Below are 19789 nucleotides of genomic sequence, written 5' to 3'. Positions count from 1 at the left end.
ACACACACTGTCTCTCTCACACACAGTCTCTCTCTCTCACACACACACACACTCTCTCTCTCTCACACACACAGTCTCTCTCTCAACACACACTCATTTACACACACGCTCTCACACACACAGTATTAACACACTAATAATTAAGTTTGGTAAGGTCACAGGATACAAGCTCCATATATTAAGACAAATTTCAGACTGGGAACTTAGCTCACTGATGGAGGGGATGTGGTTGGCCCTGGATTCTGCCCCCAGAATCACACAACAAAAATGGCAGGAAAAAAACTTGTGACCATGCTGGGTGGTGGTAGCACACACATTTAATCCCAGTACTTCGGGGGCAGAAGCAGGTGGATCTCTGTGAGTTCAAGGCCAGCCTGGTCTACAGAACAAGTTCCAGACTGGTCTCCAAGCTACACAAAGAAACCCTGACTCAGAAAAACAAACAAACAAACAAACTTGTGACCTTGAGCTAGGCAACACCTCCCTAGTTGTGGTGTCAAAATAAAAAGAGAACTGGATTTTACTTGAGGCTTTGTGAATTTAATAGACTCCGTGAGGACAGTGAAAGGAGGGCTGGAGAAATGGCTCAGCAGTTAGGAGCACTTGCTAGTCTTACAGAGGACCCCGGTTCAATTCCCAGCACCCACATGGCAACTCACAGTCTTCTACACTTCCAGTTCCAGGGGATCTGATGTATTAGCCTGAGGCGCATAGACAAGCATGCAGGCAAAATAGTCATATACATAAAATAAAACTTAATAATCTAAAAAAATATAAGAAAGCAAAAATGGAGTTTTTTTTGTTTGAAGAAACAGCTCAGAGGTTAAGAGCGGTCAGTGCTTTCAAGAGGATTTGAATCCTGAATCAGGTTCCCAGTCCCCACACTGGGTGACTGGCAACTGCCTCCAGTGGTCTCTTCTTGCCCTGAGGACACCTGCATACACATGAATTTACTGAAATCTATTTTAAAGAAGAAAGAAAGAATAGTTTGTCAGGTAAAGGCACTTCCCAACAAGACTGACAGCCCAAGTTTTATTCCCAAAACCTCCATGGAAGAGAGAATCAGCTCCCGCATACACGTTACAGGCATACACACAATAAATGGGGAAAGTTTAAATAAAGAATGAAAGAAAAGGAAAAAGGAATACACAAGGTTAAAATGAGTCAGGCATGGTTGCACACCTATAATCCCAGCACTCAGTAGGCAGAACCAGGAGAAACAACAAAAGTTCAAGGCCTTGTCTCATGCATGCTAAGCCTGCATTCTACCAGTGAGCTATGTTCCCAGTCTTGTTATCAGGGGTTTTATGGTTTTTTCCTTTTTCCTTTTTTTTTTTTCTTTTGAGAGAGAGAGAGAGAATCTCACGTCACGTAGCTTAGGTTGGCTTTGTACGGAGGATGACCTTGAACTTCTACTCTACCTGCTGGGAAGATTAGTGTGCACCACCTGGCTAATATGGTATATTTACAGTGTGTGTGTGTGTGTGTGTGTGTGTGTGTGTGTGTGTGTGTGTGTGTGTGTGTGTGATCCCATGGAATGCTTGCTTCAGTCATGATGAGTGAGTCCCTACCTGGGTGCAAATTCTACCATGCATGAACTCTGTGGCTTTAGGAAGGACACTAAACCTCTCTGTGCCATTGTAAAGGGTCACTTTGAGAACTGAGTGACGGAGGGGCTAGAGAGGAGCAGTTGGGATCCTTCATTATGGCTGTTCAATATCTAGTTAGCTTCCACACCAATGAGCCCACCAAAGGAGTGTCCCTGAGGCTGCTGTCGCTAAAACTGCTTCACACCCTGGTTAGGGGGATTGCTTCTTTCTGAGTACTGAGGTCCCCCTGAGATGCAAAGCTGGTGAGGGTGACTAGAGAAGGTCCCCAAGCTATTAAGTGTTCAGAGATGGCAGCACCCTGCACCATTCTAGATGCTTCCAACCAGACTCGGCTCTTAGCCTGGCACAACCCACATGCCCCAAACCTGAGACCAACACAGCAATAGTGGCAGCATCTGAGGACAGTAACCTCCTCTCTGTTTTCAGCCCCTGGGAGGAGACACCACCCTGACCCGGAAGGAGAAGGGGCCTCAGGACTCACAGAAAGGGCCTAGAGGCCAGTGAGGAGGAGCAGACATGGTCCTGCGGAGTGCCAGGCAAACACGACACCCTGGGACTCCTGGCTTCTGGGGCAAAAGCATATTCTCCGTGGCAGGAATGAAGACATTCTAACAGGATGTCTTGGGCGGGGAGCCCATGAGGCCTGAACCCTATGCAGAGAATTACTATACAGGCAACTGAGGATGCTGAGGGCGGGGGAAAAAGTCTTCCCCAGGGACCGGCACACCAACTGGTTATGGTTATTCAATACCAATGGTCAAGCCTGAAAGCATATACACCAGTAACATTATATAGACCGACCAGGTTGGTTTTATATATTTAGGAATATACATGTAATACATATGTATAAACAATGAAAAAAAGAGGTCATGAATTTGAAAGGGAGCAAGGATGGATCTATGAGAGGTTTGGAGGAGAAAAGGAGAGGGGGAAAAGATGTGATTATATCATAATATCAAAAATGAAAACACTACATTTTAAAAATGTACCCCTCCCTTTGACTAATGAAATGATGGTCTTCAAGAAATCAGAATTTTCCCAGGAGCCTCATGCTAGAAGAAGACCGAAGCCTGGTGCCAATAAAAGGGGGAACTTGTCTCCCAGGAACAGACGTCACAGCTCTGACAAGTTGTCAAACCACCTTGCAGGAGCATCTAGAACCCAGACAGTGATGGGTGAGTAATGTGTGGGACCAGACTCGGTCCAGACCTGGTCAAGACAGCTTCACTACACAGACCTCTTGCCTTCTACTTAAACCCAAACCTCATGTCAAGGCTCCAAAGATGGGCTGGGAGGGGTGGTCATTGTTGTGGAATAATCTTTTTGTACACCACGAAATGCGTCACTCTGGTTTAATAAAAAGCTAAACAGCCAGTAGCTAGGCAGGAGAGAGGATGCTCGGAAGAAGGTGGAGATGCAGAGCAAGCAGGACGGACAACACGGAGATGAGGTAATGAAACCATGAGGCAGAAAGTAAATTAATAGAAATGGGTTGATTTAAGTTATAAGAGCTGGTTAGAAACAAGCCTATGCTAAGCTGAGTTTTCATAATTAATAATCAGTCTCTGTGTTATTATTGGGGAGCCGATGGTCCCAATGAAAAAACCATCTAAAGGTCACTGGGCCTCTCTATTTGTTCTTCTTCCAGGTGTGACCACAGTGAAGAAATCCTTTCTCTGCTTTTCACTATTATGTTTCTGTTCAACAGGCTCATTGAATATGGATAGCCGGAGCCTATCCGTTAGAGCTGCTGGGTCCAGCCTCTGGCTCCAACAACCCAAAGCGACAGGCAGGGTTGCTGAGAGAGACACCTGAGAACTGTGTGTCCCACCACCAGAACAGGTGTTTCCCCTCTAAGCAGGGCTGCAGAGCAGATATTATAAGAGACTGCAGGGGCCCTCGGCAGCCATCTGCTCCCAGCGTGCCCAAACAAGACCCTTCTCTAGGCCTGAAACAAGGTAGTGTCCAGAACACAGTGACAGCCCAGGGTGGTATGACAAGCCGATTCCTTCTCAGGCATCAAATGCAGGAAGGAGAGTGGGGCTGCTTAGACTCCACCTCCCCTCTGAGGAGCTGCTGCAGAGGAGGACAGTCACCATCTCTGACAGATCAGCTGGGCCTGCTTGCAGGAGCTGTCACTGCCCATTGGGCTGGGGTGCCTTTGATATTTTCTCATGGGAGGAGGGAGTGGGGAGGATCATTGGCCCAACCATGCCTTCTGCCATTTGTATGTGGTTCTGCTCGAAGTTCATGTGGAGTCTCAGGTGTGCTGAAGAATATGGTGTCTATAGTTTAACTGACAGAAGATCCCCAGCTCCGAGGCTATGAGGGAGCCTTCATCCTCGCTGCGGTCACCTTCCGGTGCGGTGTCTTCGGGGTCACACATACTCTTATAAGCAATCCCTCACTCATGCTCTGAAGTAAGCCCAATGAGCTCACGGATTCCCATGTGGAACTTTGGTGGCATGGTATTTTGGTTCACCGTTGAGACCTTATTGGGGGGTAGATGTTGTTTATATCTCCCTGGGGAAGGAATGTTAACAGCAACAGATGTGGCATCTGGGAAGTGGGCAGAAAGTGACCCCTGCACGAACTCAGGCAGAGCTGGTTTCTGCTGCCTCCTAACTAGGGGACTCGGGTAAGTCACTGGTCCTCCCAGAGCCTCCACTGATCCATCTCTAGAATGAGGTGGTTAAGTTCCTGTATCACCAGGGAGAGTGTCACTGAATGAGAGTCAAGTAGGGCTGTCACACAGCAAGTCTGGGCTGTGCTCCTCCGGCTGCGAGCTCTCTTCAGTCCCATCCTTGGAAGGATGTCTTCTTTTGACTACTTCGGAAGCCAGAGCTCACTGATTCTCTGACTCATTGATTCACCCCAGGTCACACAGAATGAAATGATGAATTTGGACTTGAATCCAGAGTACCCCCCCCCTTCCAGGAACCCCTTGCTCAGCACTTGCTCCCGTGGGAGGCTCAGAAACAGAACCAGACATTGTGCTCCGGGCCTGTCCAGCCATATCTTTCCCTTTTCTGCCCTAAGTCTTTCAATTCCTGCAAGACCATGGCCGCACCACCCCCTGTCTTGGACTACTGTCAAGTCCCTGCTGCCACCCTAGAGAAACAAGTGGACAAAAGAGCAAGCCCTGGGCTAGGGGCGGCTCCATCAGGACAGTGCTTGCCTTATACCTTATAAACACAAGGGTTGACTTTAGTTCCTAAGAACCCATGTAAAAGATGCTGGGCAAAAGATGAAGAGATGGGAGGTGGAGACAGGTGGATCCCTGGGGCTCACTAGACAACCAGCCTAGCTCCTATTGAGTGAGTTCTTCTCCAATGAGAGACTTTGCCTCAAAAAATGAGATGGGCAGCACCTAAGGAGCAAGAGATTGACCTCTGGCCTTTACATATGTAACTGTAAGTGTGCAAAGACTCTCTGTCTCTTTGTGTCTGTCTATGTGTGTGTGTGTGTGTGTATGTCTCTCTCTCTCACACACACACACACGCACGCACGTGCACATACACACACACACACACACACACACACACACAAACCTCACATTCCTTATTTGGCCTCCAGGTCCATCAACCCACCTCCCACTCAGCCCCCCTCCCACTCAGCCCCTGACCCTGTTCCAGCCATACTAGCCTTGCTAGCTCTGAACCGCATCCAGCTCGTCCTGCCACAGGACCTTGCGCCAGCTGTCTCCAGGCCTGAGAAGCTCATCTATTGCATGACTGAGAGAGTGGGGGGTATGAGTCACCAGGACTTTCTGGAGGGAGCTACCCTTCTTCCAGGGGTTCATCCCGGGCACCTCCCCCCATAGCTGCCTCCTCTCCATCCTTTTGTCCCATTCATTTCCTCGACAGCTCTTATCAACACGCCTAGTGATAGGAGTGTGTGTGTGTGTGCGTGTGTGTTTGTGTGTGCGTGTGTGTGTGTGTGTGTGTGTATGGTGATACTTCATTTCCTGAATTCAGAGAGTAAAAGAGCCACAACTGGCCAGCCTTACAGACCAGACAGACGTGACACACACCTTTAATCCCGGTAGCCACACTAGTTTGCCATAGAAATCAGGTGGTAGGGGTGCACGCCTTTAATCCCAGCACTAGTGAGGAATTTAAGACAGGAGGAGGCAACTCTCACACAGTCTCATTCTGAGATTCCTGGAGGCAGGATCGCCATTTTGGACTGAGGTCAAGATAAGACTCAGTGACTGACTGTTTTGCTTTTCAGACCTTCAAGTTGAACCCTAATTCCTGTCTCTGGATTTTTATTAATCAGCTGTGTGTGTGTGTGTGTGTGTGTGTGTGTGTGTGTGTGTGTGTGTGCGCGCGCGCGTGCGCGCGTGTCCATGCATGGGGGTGAGGTGTTATCACAACCTGCTTCTCGCAGAAGTCCTCAGCCCCATCCCTGGCTCCATCCCCGGCACACAAATGGCAATGCAATCAGGGAACTCATATCACCATGTCAAGGCCCGAGAAACACCTGAATGGCATCCAGGGAGAGAGGACAGGCCGCAGACTCAGCACCACAGCCGATGGATAGCCTGCTTCCCATGGGGAGAATTCCATCTGGAAACCTCAGATAACAAGTTTTGGGGATGCTGACTAGCAGCAGGTGGTTCTCTACAACTGTAAAAGAAAGGGCCCCATCTTCACCCAGAGGCCCCCAGAGCTCCAGTGCAATGGGGAAGATAAACAACCCAAAGCTACTTGTCAGTATCGAGGACAGTGGTCACCAAGGAACGCTGGGCACCGCTGTTCCTCTTTCAGAGAGCATAAAACACCCATGCAGAGCGCAACAGTGTGGAAGCCTGGTGTCCCCGTCACATTTCTATGATACCCCCCTTCCGCAGATGCGTAAGTGGAGGCCAGGGAAGTCAGGGGACTAGCCTGGTGAGAGGGAGCTCCACCACTGAGCCATTCCTTCCTGCCTGTCATATTTCACGTTCTCATCCTAAAGCCGGGAAAACAGGATGCTGCTCCAACTGCAGAGAGATAAGTCACTCCTTCCTTACCCCAGGGCAGGAACAGGAGGGCCCTTGCCTTTGCACAGGAGAATGTTCTAGAATGTGGTCACTGCTTGAGTTCCTAGTGTTGAGTCCTGAGAAGGGATGTGTACAGGGCAGCTGTCGGCTGTCGCCGTGGCAACATGAACAGTGAGCACTGAGGGTCAGTCATTGAGGGTCAGAATGGAACATTCCAGGCATTTCACATTACCCCTTTCAACAATCCGAGGAAGTAGGCAGGAATCGTGTGGGTACAGAGAACCCAAAGTTCAGAGAGACTGAGCTGCTTGCCCGCAATCACACAGCTTGTGAGGAGAGAAGCGCTGGCCGCTAAAGTATGGGTTCCTGGTTCTTGCATTGTTTCCCCTCAAACCAAATGGTCCCCCGTGTGCACACACGCACGCACACACAAACACACCACATACACACAAACACATACACGCCACAAACACACATGGGGGTGGTATAAACTCGTGTTTTAGATCATGTTCAGTGCAGTCCTGACACTCCCATCGCATGGCTTCTTGGATAGACACTCAGTTGTGTGGGAGTGTGTCTGCCCTCCCAGCTCAGCCCATGCAAGAGCCTGTCTGAGGGTCCATTGAGCTATCCCTGTATCCCCTTCCTGGGCTGCGCTCAGAAAAGGAACAGAAGTTTAAATGCTGGCTCAGTGCATGACAACTCCACCCTGAAGGTGACAGGGTGGTTGAGCACTGTTCCCACCAGTGGGTCACAGGGCCTGCCTATGCTGCAACTGCTCACACAACCTCGGTCCCTGCCAGGCACCTCAGCCACCAGCTCATGTCCCCGTACTTGGCCTGGCCACCCACTAAGGAAGCCTGCGCCTGTTCAGACCAAATAGGCATGCGGTGTGGCCTTCTGGGGGTCACAGGGTGACAGGAGCATCAAGTTACAGCCTCTTTGCCAGGTGGCAGTGGAGGGAGGGTGTTGAACAGCCGGGCTTGCCTGCTCGGCAAAAGAGCAGGTCCAAGGCCCAGAGCCTGTCAAGGCAAGGCCACATCCTATGGGACCCCATTCTGCAGAATGAGACCGACAGCACTCATGTTAGGTGCTTCTTCTCAACTGCCTGGAACTCGAGTTCTGAGGGAGCCAATGCCTCTGGCTCCATGGGTACCCACACGTACGTGTATATACACACATCATGCACACACATACACGGGGGAGGGGGGAATTATGGGCTAGGAGTGCAGGGTCAGTGAGATGGCTCAGCAGGTGGAGGTGCTTGCTGCTAAGTGACCTGAGATTGACCCCTCCCCAAAGTGCCCATAAAGTAGAAGAAGAAAACGAACTCAGACAGACGTTGTCTTCTGACTTCACGCTTGCGCCATGGCACGAACACTACGCCCCCCCCCCATAACATAAACAAAGTGCAAACATTAATAAAACTCGGATGGAGTTGAGTGGAATGAAGCCATGCACAAAGGGACAACACAGCGCGACTCCTTCCCTTCGAGACACCTAGGACGGTTTAGCTTGTAGACCAAGCAATGCGGAGGGTCTCCAGAGTCCACGGCAGTGGTGGAGCGAGAGCTGTTTTGCAGGTAGTCTCAGCTGGGCGGTGAGAGGCCTCTGGGGGTGCCAGTTGCCCAGCAATGCATTTGTCCCTAGTGTCACTGACAGTAGAGATAAAGCAGTTGCCATGGTGGGGCTTTGTTTTGTTGCTGTTGTTTATGGAGCTGAAGCTGGAACCCACTCGGCACGTGCTCTGCCATGGCACGGCAGCCCAGCCTGCAGCAGTGAACTTGGTGTGTACTGCACTGTGAGCGGCAAGCACATGCTTCAGACAGCATGTCTCAGCACCAGGAACGCTTGGTCTCTGCACCAACGTCTCTATGTCTGTGCTGTTGATTACCCAAGCAGGTAGCACACAGCTACCACCCCAGCACCTAGAAGCTGGGTCAGGAACTCAAGACCAATCTTAGCTGTGTATTGCATTATTGGCTGCATTTGAGCCTTGACTACGTGAGAGTTTGAGGGAAGGGAGACAAAATACCTTAAAAGTGTCGGAGAGGGGGCTGGAGAGATGGTTTGGCTGTTAAGAATATTGGCTGTTCTTACAGATGACCAATATTTGGTTCCCAGCTCCACCATGGTAGCTCACAACCATCTATAATTCTAGTTACAAGAGATTTAACACCCTCTTCTGACCTCTTTGAGCACCAGGCATGCTTGTGGTACACACACATACACACAAACACACACACACTATGCAGTTAAAACACTCATACATAAATTAGTAATTTTAATCTAAAAAATGTGGGATTTTTTTGTTTTTGTTTTTTTAATGCCAGACATGGTAGCACAGGACATAATCTCAGAACTCAGGAAACAGAGGCAGGAGAATAGACACAAGTCCAAAGTCATCCTGGTATCATGATATCCATAAGGGTTCCAGGCCAGCCAAGAGCTACAAAGCAAGACTCTGTCTCAAGAGATGACCTTTAATCCCAGCCCTCAGGAGGCAGAGACAAGTGGATCTCTCTAAAAGTGAGGCCAGCCTGGTCTACACAGAGATACCCTGCCTCGAACAAACAAACAATAAAGATAAATAATCAGGAACTGGGGAGATGGCTCAATGGGTAAGAAAGTACAAGCATGAGAATCTGAGCTTGAATCCCAACACCCAGCACAGTTACTACAGAGAAAAGAGGATCGCTAGTGCTTACTAGCTCTAAACTAAGTGAGAGACCTGCCAAGGTGGAGAATAATGGACACACGTGTACAGACAGACACCATACCATACGTACAAAGAAAACTTGACCACCAGACAGACATGGTATCACCTTCCAGAAAGTTCTTTAATAAAAAAAAAAAGACCCTTAAAAACAACTAAACAAGTCAACAATCAGTGATCTAGTGCCTTTGGGAGCTAATGCATGCAGAAAGGAATGATGGCCAAGAACCTCCTCATGTCCTGCAGGCCTCTAACATCAGGAGACTCTGCTGGGCAGTTGATAGGGATTGCCCAAATCAGGGTTCACCACCAAGGCAGAATTGCTTCCCTTCATCAGTTAGCAAACAGATCAAATGATGCCCCAGGGAACTCATTTAATCTCACTTAAATAAGGCCCCAGCTGCTTTATTAAAAGGCTGTCCACAGCAACCAGTTCATGGGAACTGCTTTTGGCCCATGCTGCAAGAGGATCCGGCTCCTTATTAATGATCCATTTGCTCAATTACATGCTGTGTATCAATACGGCGTGGCCAAGGTTTAAATATTTTAACACGAAATTGCAGGGGGATGGAATGATGTCTCCACAACCTGTGGGAAATCTACTGCTTACAAAATTCCACTTCACGCTGTCTCTCCTCCTTACATTCGCAGAATCAAAGGGGATTTGGAACCCAAGACAACCTGGGACAGTGGCCACACAAGAAAGGACAAGGTCATTTCTGAAGCCTCATGGCCAAGGGTTTGATCATGGTTTTACCAAGTATCACGATGTAAGCTCACTCTACGGAGTGAGGCTCTCTAAATTTTGGTCCCAGTTCTGCTGTGTGCTGGTGCTACTAACACAGGACAAAATGACACCAAAAGTTAAAGGAACATAGTGTTAGGTTTGTATGGGGGCAGGGGCTCAAAAGGACACAGACAGATTCCTGAAGAATAAGGAATTTACTACAAGGGTTATGAACTCTGTGGACAGCCAAAGTGGCAACAATATGATGAACGTTCTGTAGAGTTCGGGCTGCAGCTCCAGAGACAGGCAGCATGGTGGAGTCTCAGCAGAGGAGGGAGCTTCTTCTGGGTTCAGGGCAAGCCAGCAGCTAGGCTCTCTGCTTCCTGGGCAGGAGCAGGGAGGGGAGAGAGTGAGGAACAGAATGTCTGCCCTTTGTGTAGGTGCACTTCCCAAGTGAGATTATGGACATATCCCAGGAGGGTGCCCATCTGTGTCTGTGAAGGGGCTTGGCAGTGGGATTCTAACACTACATTCTCCCACACAGGAAGGGGGAAAAGTCTCTCACCCTGGAGTCTGATGTTTGTTTCATAGGACTTGGGTCAAGAAACTTCAATGCAGCTCATAAAGCCAAAATCTCATTCAGAGAGAGTTGTGTCTTGTTAAAGATATCTCAAATGAGAATGTCAAAAGCAACAAGCTGTAGCTACTTAGAGTATGGGTACGAAGCATGAAGCCTTAAGTTTCATCCCCAGCCCCACATTTCAAATAAAGATGAGTGCCTTGCTCTGTCTCTCTCGGCCTGTGCACATTAAGCAGGAGCTAGCCTGCCTCAAAACTTCCCCTTTGGGGCTGGAGAGATGGCTCAGAGGTTAAGAGCATTGCCTGCTCTTCCAAAGGTCCTGAGTTCAATTCCCAGCAACCACATGGTGGCTCACAACCATCTGTAATGAGGTCTGGTGCCCTCTTCTGGCCTGCAGGCATACACGCAGACAGAATATTGTATACATAATAAATAAATATTTTTTTTAAAACTTCCCCTTTTTCCTTCTGTTTAAAACTATATCAGAAGCCGGGCAGTGGTGGCTCACACCTTTAATCCCAGCACTTGGGAGGCAGAGGCAGGCGGATCTCTGTGAGTTTCAGGACAGCCTGGTCTATAAGAGCTAGTTCCAGGACAGGCTCCAAAGCTACACAGAGAAACCCTTTCTCAAAAAAAAAAAAAAAAAATCAGATCATTCTATTATAGTATTATTCAATGTGTAAATTACCTAGTCATAAAATAAAAACTTTAAGGAGCTAGAGAGGTGTTCAGCAGTTAAAAAGCATGTACTGCTCTTCTAGGAGCCCCCAGCACCGTTCCCAGCACCCATGTCAGGAAGCTTACAGCCACCTGGAACTCCAGCTCCAGGGAGGTTGATGTCTCTGGACTCCACCGACACCTATGCACATGTGTGCCTGCTTACCCATGGACACACATGCAAACACATAATTTAAACTACAATAATCTTTTATAAGTCATTACTGGATACTGTAGCGAGATTTTAATCACAGCACTTATGAAGCAGAGGCAGGCAGATCTCCGTGAGTCTGAGGTTAGCCTGGCTTACCTAGCAAGTTCTGGGCCAAGTCAAATCTATATAGTAAGACCCTGTCCCCCAACATACCCCAAGAAAAGTACTGAAAAGTATTTTTAATTAAATAAAGGTATAGAATGATTAAGGAAACTTGGTACCTGGCAGCAACCTCTGGCCTTCTCATACACATGCATGTTCATGTATGCATCCACACTGTATGTACATATACCACACACATGCATAAACACACAGCAGTCCCTTCCTTTTTCTCTTTTCTTTTTCCTTTTAAAGGTCTCACTATATAGCCAAAGCTGGACTTGAATCTGCAATCTTCCTGCCTTAGCTGGCCAAATGCATGAGCCACCACACCTAGCTTAAAATGTCCAAACTCTCTTTGTGCATGCATGTATGTGTGCGTGTATGCGTGTGCGTGTATGTGTGTGTGTGTGAATAGGTGTGTGTGTGTGGACATTAGAAGTTGATGCCAGTGTCTTCCTCCATTAATATCCATTTAATTTTGAGGCAGAATTGTTCACTTAGCCTGGAGCTCCGTGCATCTCTACTAGGCTGACTGACCAGTGAGTTTTGGAGATCTGCCTGTTTCCGTACCCCCTCCTGAGGGTTAGAGGTGCACACTATTGCACCCAGCTTTTATATGAGTGCAGGGGAGTCCTAACTCAGCTCCCCATAGATACACAGCAAGCTCTTTTGCCCACTGAGTCATCTCCCTGGCTCAAATCTTTTAAAACAGTCTCCACACTTAGGAGGCTGAAACAGGAGTGTTGCTGTGAGTTCCAGGTCTGCCTGAGCAACAGCCTGAGTGAGATCCTACCTCAAAATAAACTCAATCAATTGGACCGATGGTTCAGTGGGTAAAGGTGCCTAAAGTCCTGAGTTCAATTCCCAAAACTCACATAGTAAAAAAATAAATAAATAAATAAATAAAATTAAAAAAACAAACAAGCAAACAAAAAACCTAGATCGTCCTCTAACTTCCACATAAATTCCCATTCTCAGTATCTTTCTCTTTTTAAAATAGTGTAATAAAGTGTTTTAGAAATCTTTCTGGAGAGATGGCTCAGTGGTTATCTTCCAGAGGACCAGGGTTCAGTTACCAATTCCCACATCGGGTGGCTCACTGTAAACTGTGACTCCAGTTCCAACATGCTCTGGCCTCAGTGGGCACCTACATGCATAAGATGCACGTAAATTCATGCAGACATACATACATACACATAATATATGATATAATCTTTCATGTCATGTCATAAATATATGAATTAATCTTTAAAATGTCTTAGAAATCAGTCATAATATCAATTGTTTTTCGGTTTCTCCTGGTGGGCTTTTAAAGCATGAAAGGGTGATTTCAGTGTCCCATATACTTCTGTTAAACAGACACCAACCGGCCAGCAGCTCCCCAGATGCCTGGAGGCAGCTGAGTTCATCCCCAGTGGTCCAACCTGGAACCCACGCTGAGAGCGAGTGTCAGCTGAGGAACAAAGAGGGGCATTAAGGGCAGAAAAACCCCTTTGTGCCTCCAGAGCCACAAGTTCCGCTTAGTTATGTAGCTATTTGAGGGACAATAGTGTTTTGTCAACGTTAGCAAAGTGTCTTTGTCTGTGGAGTAACTGCAGATCTGGATACCGACAATAACAGGACGGAAGAAGAGAGGCCATGGCTGTGACCACCTTCTAGAGAACTCTTTGAAAACGACTCGATGCAATTTGCTGTTTGTTTGTTTGCTTTGGTTTTAGAGACAGAGTCTCTATGCAGCCCTGGCTGTCCTGGTACCCTCTGTGTAGACCAGGCTGGTTTCAAACTCACAGAGATCCTCCTGCCTCAGACTCCCAGGTGCTGGAAAGTCACTATTTGAAGACCTTCCTTTTTTTAAATATTTATTTATTTATTATGTATACAATATTCTGTCTGTGTGTATGTCTGCACACCAGAAGCGGGCACCAGACCTCATTACAGATGGTTTGTGAGCCACCATGTGGTTGCCGGGAATTAAACTCAGGACCTTTGGAAGAGCAGGCAATGCTCTTAACCACTGAGCCATCTCTCCAGCTCCCTACTTTTTTTAAATCGGGGGCAGAGGAGGCTTGAGATAGTGTCACACGTGGCTCAGGCTACCCTGTAGCTCACAATGATTTTGGTCTCCTGAGCCTCTTGTCTCTGTCATTCTCTCTCCTACTGCTAGGGTAGGCATGTACCAACCACATCGGATTGTGAATTTTTTTATAACCTAGGCATGATAAACTCAGTTTACATTTATAAGGCCCACACAGCAGATCATTTTCTGCCCTGGTTTCAGAACAACCCCAGAAGGTGAGGACAGGCTCTCTCTTTGACTCAGTGAGTGAGTGGGTTCTGAAGCTTACAAAGCGTGAGTTGCCAGGAGCAGTAGGGACTTAGAGTCACCACCGCTACCCCTCAGAGATGTCTTGAAATTCTTAAATTACATTTACTGCCGGGCGGTGGTGGCATGTGCCTTTAATCCTAGCACTAGGAGGCAGAGGCAGGCAGATCTCTGAGTATGAGGTCAGTCTGGTCTACAGAGCTAGTACCAGGGCAGGCTCCAAAGCTACACATACAAACCTTGTCTCAAAAAACCAAAATAATAATAGTAGTAATAATAATAATACTTGTTTTTATTTGGGAAGCTGTGCATGTGGAATTCAGAGAACAGCTTGTGGGAGCCTGTTCTCTTCTTCCAGCATTTGGACGCCAGGGATGGAACTCCGGTCCTTGAGTCTGAAGGTAGGTACCTTTATCCAATGGGGCATCTCAGCAGACTTTTCTCCTTTACATGGCATCTTCAAATAGCCCAGGCTAGCCTCAAGCTCATGAGGTTAAGCTAGCCTCCTGCCTCTAAACTTCTGTGCTGGGGTTATAGTTGAGCACCACCATATGAAATTATGAGGTTCTGTGCACTGAGATCAGGGCTTTGTTCATGCTGGGAGAGCACGCCTCCAGTTGAGATACAGCCTCTCAGGTGGTGGTGGCGCATGTCTTTAATCCCAGCACTTGGGAGGTAGAGGCAGGCGGATCTCTGTGAGTTCGAGGCCAGCCTGGTCTACAAGAGATACAGCCTCTCATCTGGTATTTTTCATCTGCTTGGTATGGAGTGACCTCTGTGCTGGGATGGACACACACACACACACACACACACACACACACACACACACACACAGTCAATCACCATGACAACCTTATGCCAAAGTGGGCCATGAAACAATGTGGATCTAGTGCTTCTGACCAAAGTAACCGAGTCTCACCCTCTGGAGTCACAGCCCCATGGCAAAGAAGGGGAACCAGCCCTACAGCCTGGACAAGAGGACAAGTCACAGTAAGAGCCAGAATTCAAGGTGCATTTCCTCTTCATCAGAGCCTGCTGTAGGAACTTCCAGATGTCCACGGCCATCACCATGATTTGGAAAGCCAGGGATGCCCACTTTAAAGATGGGCAGCAGAGGGTTGGTTGGGAGGGAAGTAACCCACATTGCCAGCCTCCCACCCTGGGAACCAGTCGTGTGTAATGATGCCTCCTGTGGGCCTCCATCGTTTATCTGACTAGGAAAACAGAAGCATGTGGGCTCACAGAGGTGGACCAAACAGGAAACCTGTGCATATCCACCAGCTGAGAGGGGATCTTACAAAGAAGGCTGGGGTTAGCAGTAGGGGTGGGGTGCAGCAGACTGGTGTTTAGGACACTTTGGCACTCATTCATATGATGAATGACTATAGTCTACTACTATATTGGGCCACATTCATAGCTGTCCTGGGATACATTAAGTCCATGGGTCACAGGTTAGACACACTTGCAAGACATTTCAGTATAATTATTTATAAAACCTTGTCTTCTCTCTCTGTCTGTGTGTGTGTGTGTCTTCCCCCCTTTCTCTGTGTGTGTGTGTGTGTGTGTGTGTGCGCGCGCGTGCACACATGCGCTACCTTGGCAAGCATTCACCTCTGTACTTTGCTTTCAGCTCTAAATCTTGTGTGATAACAGGGAGTGCCATATGTCACAGGTACCTACTATGTGTCAATCATGTGGCTTCCGGGACACCAGTCACTTCTGTTACTCTCCACCATAAGCCTGTTGCACTGCCCCCATTTCTCCAAGGAGAGACTGAAGCTCCAGGAGGCAGAGTGATGAAACCCAGAGAAGGAATCCAAGGCATGCCCCAGCTCTGGCCTCAGTGCAAAGATCTGGTCCAGGAGGCCAAGGATCTGGCTCAGTCCTAGGCAACCAACTGCCTCCCTGTAAGACACTCAGACGTATTGTATCTACATCCTCAGACTGGGAAGCTACATCTCCATCCCCTATTTTTGTTTCTATGTAACCCAGGAGGACTTTGAATTTCCGATCATCCTGTTTCAGCCTCTCAAATGCTGGGATTGCAGGCACATACCACCACACTAGATCTTGTATTCTATCTGCTAGGCAGTGTTCCAAGAGTCATGACAGATGGAAGGGGGTGGCCAGGCAAAGAAGTCAGGGCAGCGGAATAGTTCAGCAATTCTTTCCCATTCTATAGTCTGAAATGCCCCCTCTCCTTCCCACCATAGCTGACCTCCAGCCACAAGAGGGACCGAGAACCAGGGGTCACTCACCGCCATGACCAGCTCGAATGGATACTTGTACACTCGGACAGGAGACTGGTATTTTTGCACCATGTTCAAACTCAGACACCACCAGGACAGGGTGAGCACAGAGCCTGGGAACAAAGCGTTACTAGTGAGGCGGATATGATTGCCAGCGGCTCCCGGCCAGGTACCACCCCTCTGAGAACAAGCATGACATCTCCCCATCCCCACTCTTCCAGAGTCCTCCATAGGTACCCTCAAAGCCACCCACTCAAACAGGCACATGCATTTCAACTCTTCCATTCCCACGATTGTCCTCACATAGTCTCCCCATGGCTTGCCGTGCATATCCTGCCCTATTGCCCACCCACCACCCCCAGTTTTTTTGTGCCTACCGGTTCATGTTCCTGCGGAATACCCTGATACATGCACCCTTCTGTACATTTCCCCTGCACTCCACGCCCACACAGAACAGACCTTGTACACGCAGCACAGAACTTTGCACAGACACTCTGCTCTCTGTAGCAACTACACGCACACACACACGCACACACACACACTATTCCCCAGGTGCATACAGTGCTCACCCACACAAAGCTATTCAAACACTCTATGCAAGCACGCGCAGGCCCCACAGTCCCGCTCACCCTTGGAGCTGCTGGAGACACAGCACAGTGCTCTGGCACCTGCTTGACCAGGGAGCTGAGCTCGCCAGAGTCCCAGCAGACACCTTTCCTGGAGCACAGAGCCTTGGAGCTCAACAGCCTCAGCCTGGCACCAGCCTCTTGCTTAATCCTCATACACGGTGGCCGGCCCGCAAAAGAAGGACCAGAGAGGTGACAGACGTGTCCCGCCTGGAGAGCTCCAGGACCCGGGACAGCGGGAGAACTTAGCTTGACTTGGTCCCGCCCCTAGAGGTTTATCTTGCTCCCTGATTGGTCTGGTCCCAACCCACACTGGCCGTACTCTGCCGGCTCTCTTATACCTTGCCCCTCGTTTTTACCCTTCCCTCGCTTGGTCACGCCTTCAGCCCCGCCCTTTCTTCCAATTGGCCACAGCTCGAGAAAACCCTGCCCATATTGAACGCGTCCACAGTCATCCAGACTCAGCAAAGGTTCCACCCCTACCAATCTCCGCCCCCATGAAGACCCAGCCCCCAGGCCCTGCACCCCTTCACCTGAACCTGCCCATAGGTACAGTTCAGCGCAGCCTCGCTCTGTGTAACCTCTCCTTCATCCACTGGGATGAACTTACTGTTGTTGTTTGGTTTGTTTTGAGGCCGACCTGTCCATCCCCGAAATCGAGGCTAGACTGCCTCAAGTGTGGGGATTACAGACGTGCGCCACCACGCCCCGGCTGATAGCTGGCCTTGAGCTCAGCTCCTCCACCTAGTCGCTTCTGAGGCAGCAGTGGTCCAGATCATCCTTTCCGGAAGCATTGTTTAAAGCATTGTTTATTCACCATTCATACCTTTGCAGAGCGCCCACTGTCAGGCCCTCGGATATTAAATAAATTCGGCAGGCTGGAGAGATGGCTCAGCAGTTAAAATATGTACTGCTTCTCCAGAGTAGCGGAGTTAGATTCCCAGCACCCAAGTCAAGCGCTTGCAACGTCCTGTAAGCCCACCTCCGGGGACAACCAGCTCCTCTGACCTCTGTAGGCACCTGCATTCACGTGCACATACCTACACATACACATACGTAATTTAATTTAAAATAACAAAAATAAATGTTAAGAATAGAGTAATATTTGTTATTTGATAAATTAGACATGGTGAAAAGTGCCGAGAAGGAGATAACCGGGAAAGGAGTGCACGGGGTGACTCTGGGAGGGAGGTATTTGCCTATTCTTCTAGTTTTACCCGCATCCAAACCCTGCCAGTCTTCCCAGGTGCGCAAGGACCAATCTCACTACCGTCAGCACTCCCGTTTCCCAACCTGCTGTTTCACCTTGCAAGAGCAAAGGAGATGGCCCCGGTATCGCTGCCATCCTTTTGTTGTGACTGCCCAGGGAGCGGCAAGATCTTACCAGGACCTAGCAGACAGCGTGTGCTAAGTGCTATCTAGGTTAAAAAGTACAGAAATAGGAGTCAAAATTTCCAGACTTACCACAAGGTGGCAGCAAAAGATAGCCCAATTTGCCGCAGGGTATGGCTCAGCACCAGGTGTCTTACCCTTGCTGGATAGCTGAGAGGACCTTGTTCTCTGCCCCGGGATCAGCAAGGCACAGTGACTGTAACACTGTCATCTGGTGTTTTCCAACACCACAGTTAAATCACAACCTCCTTTGCTCCAAACCTTAAGGGGAGATGTGATTGCACTAGGAGAAATAGTGGGTGACGTGTTGGGTGCAGGGAAGTCTGAGGAAAGGGGGTGCATGTGTGGACCAAGCTCCCTCCTGCCCCAGACCAATGAACGTGAATTAATATCACCACCTCCACCCACACACAAACTCTTCGTGGCTCAGTTCTGCTAATTATCTCTACCACTTCATTTGTACGAACCCATCCAGATCTCTTCTAAAGACTCTCAAACACGAATGCACTCAATCCCCAAGACAGCTGCTGTAGTGAGGGACCGGCTTGGAACTCGAGGGAGGTGGTGTAGGCAGAGCAGCGTGGTTTATTAAATGCCGTCAAATGGTCTACACTAAGATGGCTGGTTGTACGTTCTCTAAGTTTCACCTCAACTGAAACAAAAACGGGGGAGCTGGAGAGTTGGTGGTGTTCGCCTGGCTCCCATGAAGTTCTGAATTTCACCCTCCGCACCACATGTACCCTGTCTGTACTATCAGCACTCAGATATGAAAACAAGAGGACCAGAAGTTCAAGGTCATCCTCGCTATGTGGCAAGTTTGAGACCAGCATGGGCTACATGAGGGCCCGACTCAAAAAAGAAACAGGGGCTGGAGAGATGGCTTGGTGGTTAAGAGGACCCAAGTTCAGTTCTCAGCACCTACACTGGGTGGCTCACGCCTGCCTTTAACTCCAGCACTAGGGTCCCCAACGTCCTTTTCTGACTTCCAAGGTACCCACACATGTGGCATACACTCACACGACCAGGAACAAGTAAATAAACCAAAAATAAGTCATAATAAGTATAAACAATAAACCAGTAACTTGGGTGTAGGGAGATGGCTCAGTGGATAACAGCGCTTGCTAAGAACGTGTGAACAGTGGGAGGGGACAACTTAGCCCACAGGTGAATTCCAGGCAGGTGTGGCAGCCCACCTGCAACCTCAGCATGCGTGCAGAAGATGGAGATCCCTGGAGCATGCTCACTAACAGAATTAGTGAGCTTTGGATGCAAATGAGAGGCCCCACCCCAAAATGTAAGGTGGAGAGGCAAGTGGATCTCTGAGTGTGAGGCCAGCCTGGGCTACAGAGTGAATTCCAGAATAGCCAGGGCTACACAGAGAAACCCTGTGTCTTTGTTAGGGTTACTATTGCCGTAATGAAACACCATGACCAAAAGTAACTTGAAGAGGAAAGGTTTTATTTGGCTTACACTTCCATCACTGTTCATCATCAAAGGAAGTCAGGACAGGAACTCACACAAGCATACTGCTTGTTCATCATGGCTT

General features: G+C 48.7%; 1 protein-coding gene across 1 annotated transcript in view; it reads right to left on the bottom strand.

Annotated features, from left to right (window-relative positions):
• Sec14l5 (SEC14 like lipid binding 5) overlaps positions 1-17195 on the bottom strand; it is a 37020-nt gene extending 19825 nt beyond the window's left edge. Inside the window, exons 1-2 of the mRNA XM_026780101.1 lie at positions 16855-17195; positions 16235-16338 (exon numbers count right to left, since the gene is read on the bottom strand). Coding sequence (XP_026635902.1) covers positions 16235-16297 — 63 coding nt within the window. The 5' untranslated portion in view covers positions 16298-16338; positions 16855-17195. The remainder of the gene's footprint in view (positions 1-16234; positions 16339-16854) is intronic.
• Between the last annotated feature and the right edge of the window lie 2594 nt (positions 17196-19789).

This window comes from Microtus ochrogaster, chromosome 7, assembly GCF_000317375.1.
Source record: "Microtus ochrogaster isolate Prairie Vole_2 chromosome 7, MicOch1.0, whole genome shotgun sequence".
NCBI lineage: Eukaryota > Metazoa > Chordata > Mammalia > Rodentia > Cricetidae > Microtus > Microtus ochrogaster.
This window is presented reverse-complemented; position numbering and strand designations above follow the sequence as displayed.